The 7,559-nt window shown below is 41.4% G+C and overlaps 1 protein-coding gene across 1 annotated transcript; it reads right to left on the reverse strand.

Annotated features, from left to right (window-relative positions):
• Nucleotides 1–3,080: 3,080 nt before the first annotated feature.
• On the reverse strand, nt 3,081–6,575 carry LOC139414216 (adenosine receptor A1-like). The gene is made up of 2 exons (XM_071162110.1): nt 6,244–6,575; nt 3,081–6,067 (listed from the first exon to the last, which is right to left on the reverse strand). Exons 1-2 carry the CDS (start codon nt 6,573–6,575, stop codon nt 5,419–5,421), a joined length of 981 nt encoding a protein of 326 aa, XP_071018211.1. The 3' UTR covers nt 3,081–5,418.
• Nucleotides 6,576–7,559: the final 984 nt, after the last annotated feature.

Here is a 7,559-nt window from a genome sequence, read left to right on the forward strand (position 1 = left end):
CTGCTCTGTGCAGGCTAGGGGGAGGCAACCGGGGGAAGCCATGTTTAAATAAGCTACCAATTAAACAGCAAGCTTCCGTGGGGTTGTAGGGCTGGAAAGAGCCAAGTTACTCGAAAAAATGGGCACTAATTCCTGGCGCGGCTCTCCTTTATTACATGCCAACCTCTCTGGATGCCAGTGAGTTACGCTTTAGGCTTGCCGAAATTAGCACACTTTCCTTAGCGCCTGCATCGTTTCGTCTTTATTTCGTTAATCTTTTGGCAAAAGCTATCTTATGCGATTCCGTTGCGATCACATGACACGCCTTCTGTCCGTATAACTGTTATAGTGGCACAGACACACCTGTCGATGCCATAATACGAACGGATAATTCCTCTGGATGTTGTGAACTGACGCAGTTTAGTAGCACAGTTCACACGAAGCAAAGCAGTCGAGCTTTCACAGCTTCGTTCTGTAGTGGCGAATTTGAACCAGGCCCAGGATTAAACAGCAGAGCCAGAACCAGAGAGGAAATTGCTCCTTGGAGGTAATTCCCTATAAAATTGTTACCAGGCTACCTCCTCTTCAGTCCATTGCGAGGGATGTCATTTTAATAAACTGGATATGTGCAGGGTTTCTGTTAATGCCTGATTTTAATTCAAGTTGGCTTCATGCACTGTCCTGTTTTGTGTTTGTGTGTTTTGTGTGTGTGTGTGTGTGTGTGTGTGTGTGTGTGTGTGTGTGTGTCTGTGTCTGTGTTTTGAGCTTTTGTACGAGTGCAAATGTGCAAGGGTGTGCGTATGTGTTTATGTACGGTAATGATCAACCACTAACCATACAAAATGCTCTCTTTCTCTATCTGTCTCTTTCTCCCACAGTTCCCTAGTAAGAACTGCTAAACCTCATCTCTTGGTCGATGCCAGACTAAGCACCTGTCCTTGAGGCTGAGGTAGTAGATTGAATAGTTGTGGGGTATATGTCCTCCCTCTGAGATAACTATACAATCTACTGTCTTTCCTAAGGAGACAGACTGATCGTCAATAACCCTGAAGAGTGACCGTTCTCCCCTCACCGTCGCACCCATCTTCCTAGCCTGGACACCTGCCTGCAGCCTGTCTCTGCTCTGTGGGGAAGTTACCCCATTATAGCATATCACCTCCATTTACACCCATTCACAGACTGTTGCAGGACAAAATGAGAACGGGTAACATTTCCTTTGTTAGACCACCCGATGCTTTATTTGGGTTATTGGGGCCTGTTGTGTTTGAGTGAAAGTGTACTTTAGGGTGAGAGTGTTTGTGTTGTCACCTCTCGCTGTATCTGTTTGGGTGTGTCTGAATGACATTCCCCCTTCATCCGTCAGTCTTTCAGGTGAATGTGTCCTGGCGAGGTGAGGTAGTAGGTTGTATAGTTTGTGGGAGGGATTTAATCCTATTCAGGTGATAACTATACAGTCTATTGCCTTCCTTGAGAGGCACAATGACAGTCTGCAGCAACGAGGAAGTCCACTGCTCTCTGAATTCCTCAATGTGTTGGATGCAATCTCACTATGATAAAGCAACAGCTGGAGCACAAATGGGTTTATAGCCTCTCCAGCGCCACTTGGTGGCCAAGGAGCAGCAGGACTCCAGAGACCTTGTAGGTTCAGGATTCAGAGCTTCTCAAGAATGAAAGGATATGAAAAGCACTCAACAGAGAATGCATCAGTGTTACAAAATCTAAACAATAAAGGGTTGGTTCTCCAGAACCAAATCAAGCCCTAAATAAATGCGTATAGGCTTGTGATATGTTTTATGGTAACATTATTCAAGGTTGTATTAATTAATAAAGGTTAAATATAGCTATTAAACTTGCATCTAGTCTTTTAATCTGACTTTTTAGGGCATTTACATACATCTGATTACTCCTAATTTCAATTCTGAAGATATTTTTTGTTGTTGTCAGTAACTATACATGCTATAGGGCTATAAGGGGCGGGGTAGCCTAGTGTTTAAAGCTTTGGACTAGTAACCAAAAGGTTGCAAGTTTGAATCCCTGAGCTGACAAGGTACAAATCTGTCGTTCTGCCCCTGAACTAGGCAGTTAACCCACTGTTCCTAGGCCGTCATTGAAAATAAGAATTTGTTCTTAACTGACTTGCCTAAATAAATAAAGGTAAAATAAGATATATTTTGTGGTCAGTAACCACACATGATAAAGGTTTATACATTTACTGCCAGTCAATTCAAAAGTTGCTGAGAGGGTATTAGGGTCCTTCCACAAAAAGAGTGCCTTTTTGCGTCTCTTTGATATTCTAAGTAGAAAATGTGCACCAATATTTAATTTCAAAAGCCCGTTATACTAAATGAAGTGCCCTTTTAAGATAGACCACACAGAGAATTCAACCAATCAGATATTTTATGTGAATAAAGGCTTGTTAAAGTGCCCCTTTGTCAGCCCTGTGTCACAAGGTTCCAACCCCCTTTATAGATATAAGTTGGAAAGCCCTAGTCATAAAGCCCGATTTCATCATGGGGGACAACTACATCTAAATTTACCACACAGATGACTTGACCAGTTACAGTATGACCTAGTTTGAATTTTAACCAAACTAAAAGCATGTAGCTACTTCTCTTTAAAGAAAAGAGAAACAACTGCCAGGAAGATCAGTTGAGTTCTGATACAGAGTACCCGGCCATGTTGTCATTATGGCAGGAACACAATGCGTTCGTTCATCTATTGCAATATGCCATATCGCAATAATAAAATACATATCCCACTGCCATCTAGTGTGCTTACACAAGACCAGGGGAATAATGCCCGGAGATAGGGATGTGCGGCGTGCCAATGGACGTTAATCAAGACAAAATATTGTCATTACAACATTTGTATAATACATACAATGTAATAATATGTATTTTTACAAACCCTTTTGAAATAAAAACGCTACTTTAGATTGGATTTCTTAATCTCTGAAAATATATGATATCGAAGAATGTCAGAGCTATATGTATACCGTAGGTCTACACACTCTTAACGTTAAGCACAAACATGTGAAAAGTTCAAGTGTAAATGGTTGCGTTAAAAATAACCATAATCATAAAAAAAAGTTCATTAGAGAAGGGTTTCTTTATTGGATAACTGTAAGATAGTACATCTTATCTCCAAATCCTGGGATACCCCTGTATAGAAGGTAACAATTATAAGAAATAGACAAACTATTTGATACAATACATTTTGAGGAACTGGCATTTAGACCCAGGAAATGCAACATTGAAATGAAACTTGCAAGCTTTTCATCCTCTCCTTCAGTTTCATTCACAAGACATGCAATTTGCTGTGTAATGCCAACACCGTTGACAATGCTAAAAATACGGACCTATAACAGTTATACTGGACAACGGGTGGGTCTAATCCTGAATGGTGATTGGTTAAAACCGCATTCCAGCCGGTGTCTATTCCTCAAGTTACCACCGGCTAAATCTATAACATTAAAATGCCTATAATTTTCTGAAATTCTACCCATTTTGCCACGGGAGGAAAGACGTGTGCAGTTTTAAAACACATTTTATGCAACCCTACATATGTTCTTTATTTTGTAATGACTTATGCCATGTTAATATGATATCTGAGTGAGAATGACTAACAAAATCAATGGGGATCCCCTGGATATAATGTACATTCCACGATGTAATGATCAGAATTAGTGTAAACGTTACAGTTTTGAAAACATTTCGACACAGGCTTAACACCTAACAAACACAAAAACGGATTGCTGTCATTTCTTGTACATAGAATGTTTACCGGGTAAAGAAAACCAATATATGATTTTTTTCATTTGGGTGAACTATCCCTTTCACTTTTTACTGCCGTGGGCTAAATCAGGTTCACACAGAGTGTTTCTTGGTAGTCTTAAACAAATCTACTTTGGAACAATAATAAACACCTCACAGACATGGTTAAAAAAACAAAACATCTGTACCATGTCAGATATAGAGTTGAAATGTATTCCATTTTTGAGTTTGCATCCCAATATTACACTTTATATACATTATAGAAGACTGAAATATAGCAAAACTGTTTGACATAGAAACATCAGATTATCAAAAAGAATCATGTTTATTAATGAAAAAATAGAAATAACATTCCACCCATGAGGCCACTAGGTCATTTGACTGCAGGAAAGGGCTACGGTTAATTAAAGCTGGAATCTGCATGTGTGGTATTGTTTTTGTTTTGTTGGGGGGAAACAGAGAGGAGCGTCCAGCATCGTGGTAAAAACATGTACGCTGATGTTCTATCGCGCGTGCAATGATGTCAGAGGGAGAATTTTTTTTTTTTGAAGTAACCTTTTTGTTGTTGTAATATAGCAAGCGATAAGCTATAAATATATATACATATATATATATATATATATATATATAATAAAGAGAGTCGCACACTCTATATATAAACTCCCAGTAATGTATTGGGTAAATCATGAATGTTTCGGCATCCACTGTGCCTTCTTCAGGGTAGTGATTCCGTAACGTTGGATGATTTACCCAATAAATTACCGGGAGTTTATATATAGAGTGTGCGACTCTCTTTGTTTTTATAGCTTACAGTTTATTTACCGTTTTAGTTTATAGTTTTTTCAACACCTCTACATAAAACAATTTTCTCTGGGTGTGCGCCAGCTCATGTTTTTTATTCGAGTAATATTGCAAACGGACATGTCGGTTTCGCCATTAAGGTGAAGCATAATTTTGTGATGTTAAGGTAAGGGTTAGGGAAAGGCATAGAAGTTAACATTGCTAGCTTAACCCCGTCCGCTGCCATTCATTTTCTACCGGTCTGTTACAAACAGAGGGTGATGATAGTACATGATGACTTGTCATATACTGTTTAAATGTATCAACAAATCAACAAACTGCTGAATTTCCGTGGCACTGCACACACAAATTTCACTGTCGTGACGTCCCCTCTCTGTCTTGCACTGACAAAGAATATAGGCTACCTATCGACACAAGATGGAGCAGCCCGTTTCTTTGGTATTATCTGTTTCCAAATCAGACAAACTCACGCATATTTATTGATCCCTTTCTTGTATTTCTACCTTTTCAGGAGGTCTGATTTAAAACATGAAAATCGAGCATGGATTGTAGTAACTCTCCCATCCATCGCAGACAGCTTGTGCCATTCAAAGCATGGGGACGAGACAAATCCAACATGTGGTCGGCTGTATAATTTTTGATCAAATCAATGAAAACGGAAGTGAAAACGTAAAAATAACCATTTTGTCAGCTAAGGTTTTTAGTAGAGAATCCAAATATAATGTGAGTATGGTTTTGATGATAAGATCATGCTCGTTAGGATATTAATGATGTAGACCACTTTATCTGATCTGCATCCCTGGGATTGTCTTTTTCATAGTATCAGAGAATAAATCTGTGGGATTAGCGTTTAGCGCATCGTTGACTATCCCTTGCTCACATTGTTAGGGTTGCTGCTGATATTGTGCTCAGTGGAACGATTGCTCTGAGAGCCCTGGTTGTCATCGCGACACACAAAGAACCTCCTCCAGATCCTCAGGTACGCTCCCTGGATCCTGCGGATCTTGAAGGCATAGACGACTGGGTTGACCGCTGAATTGGCATGGGAAAGGAGGATGCCCACATAGAAGGCGGTGTGGGGTATGTCTGACGGGCTGCCAAAGTAGGCAGCACAGTTCATAATGTGCAGGGGGAGCCAGCAGAAGGCGAACAGCACCAGGACCAGAGCCAGTGATTGGGCCAGGCTCCTCTCCTTCCTGAAGTAGGTGTGGGACTGGGCCCCGTGCCCTGCTTTCTCCCTCAGGTTCCTCCAGATGGTACAGAAGATGTAGATGTACAGGACAGCCATGACAATTAACGGGGTGAGGATGCAGAGGAAGAAATTGAAGTAAACAATGTATGACATGGGGATCACAGCCAGGAAATGGCAGAGGATTGCGGTCGAGTTCTCTGAGTGAGACAACGTTTCACGATTGTACCATCCAAACATGGGAGGGAAGCTCAATATAAAAGCAACAAACCAACATGTTGCTACTACCACCCAAGATCTTCTCTCTGTTACCGTCGTCTTGTAGCTGTTGAAGCAGAAAAATGTTGAGATGTTTTAATGAATTGCTTTGCAAAAGGAAACAAGGAATCTGATTCCACCCAAGCATGATTTCCTTTCTTAGAATGTGGTTAACATGGGACACAGCTAGGAGAATAATATGTCCAACTGTAAACGTCCTGAAATGTCACCTTAACAGCTCACCTGAGAGGGATGAAGACGCGTAGGTATCGGTCCACAGCAATGGCTAGCAGTGACAAGACTGAGGCCACTGTCAACATGATGACCACACAGCTAATGAAGAGACAGACATTGAACGAGGTCTGCACCCGTCCATCCACCAGTACAGCCAGCGGCATGGCCACAGACCCTACGAGGAAGTCGGCCACAGCCAGAGAAACCATAAAGCAGAAGATGGGCTGCCGCAGAGCACTGCTTGACCACACTGCCCAGATAACCAGCACATTTCCCAGGCAGCAGGCAATGGCGATCAGCACCTCCAGCACTGTGTAGACCACCTCTCCTCCAGACATCATGTCAGCTGTCCAATGGAAGTTTACTCTATGACTGAGTATGCTTTATTGTGAATAGTTCCTCTATGACCAGCAGGCTTTTGAGGAAGTTTTCTTGCTCACTGAAAAAATTCATGAAAATGCTACGCCCCTTTGCAATTGTTCGGCGCTGTTGATATAAGGATCTGAAAGCACAAATACATCAAAACAAATATATCACAAACATTCATACACCTGCCGAGCAAACATTATAGCCCATTGACAATACATGGTAATTGTTTCAACTATGCAGGGAATAGAGTAACATTTTAGATATCCTGTGTCATAATGTTTGTAGTATGTCATTGTTTCAGAAGCAAGGGCATTTTTGAACATCCTTTAAATTTAACCCTACACAAAATGGCACGAGTCACAGGAAATGTGAAAACCACAATGCGACCAGAGCTAAATATTAATAGCCTCGCAAATCGGCCAGATCTCCTGAGCTTCCATATATGGTTCGCTGCACGAATACAGTCTTGTCATTCTGAATATCTGGAATCCTTGGGACGTACATACCCTAAACCCTAACCCTTACCCTAACCCTTACCTAACCTTAACCCTTACCTTAACTAGGCAAGTCAGTTAAGAACAAATTATTATATACAAAACCCTGACCAAACCCTCCCCTAACCCGGACAACGCTGGTCCAATTGTGTGGCGCACTATATGACTCCTGATCACGGCCGGTTGTGATACACGCCCGGGATCAAACCCGGGTCTGGAGTGACACCTCTAGCACTGCAATGCAGTGCCTTAGACCACTGCTCAAAATTATTTCACAGGCAATTGGATCAACCTTCCACCAATCAGACCAATGAACCACATGACGTAGTACCAGAGCGCCGTTTCACTACAGACCTAAACCCCAGCTGGAGTTTAAAGGGTGTGACCATCGAGCCTGTTGAGGAAGCTAAACTCATACGTATAACATTGGATGGTCAATTACCATGGTTAAGTCATATTGAC

Source organism: Oncorhynchus clarkii, chromosome 7 (genome assembly GCF_045791955.1).
Source record: "Oncorhynchus clarkii lewisi isolate Uvic-CL-2024 chromosome 7, UVic_Ocla_1.0, whole genome shotgun sequence".
Lineage (NCBI taxonomy): Eukaryota > Metazoa > Chordata > Actinopteri > Salmoniformes > Salmonidae > Oncorhynchus > Oncorhynchus clarkii.

Bases quoted from the DNA above. Each gene is read 5' to 3' on its own strand.
- LOC139414216 (XM_071162110.1), bottom strand. From the start codon at position 6,575: ATGATGTCTGGAGGAGAGGTGGTCTACACAGTGCTGGAGGTGCTGATC. The intron at 6,068-6,243 runs GTGAGCTGTTAA...CTGCTTCAACAG, and splicing joins CGCGTCTTCATCCCTCTCAG to CTACAAGACGACGGTAACAG.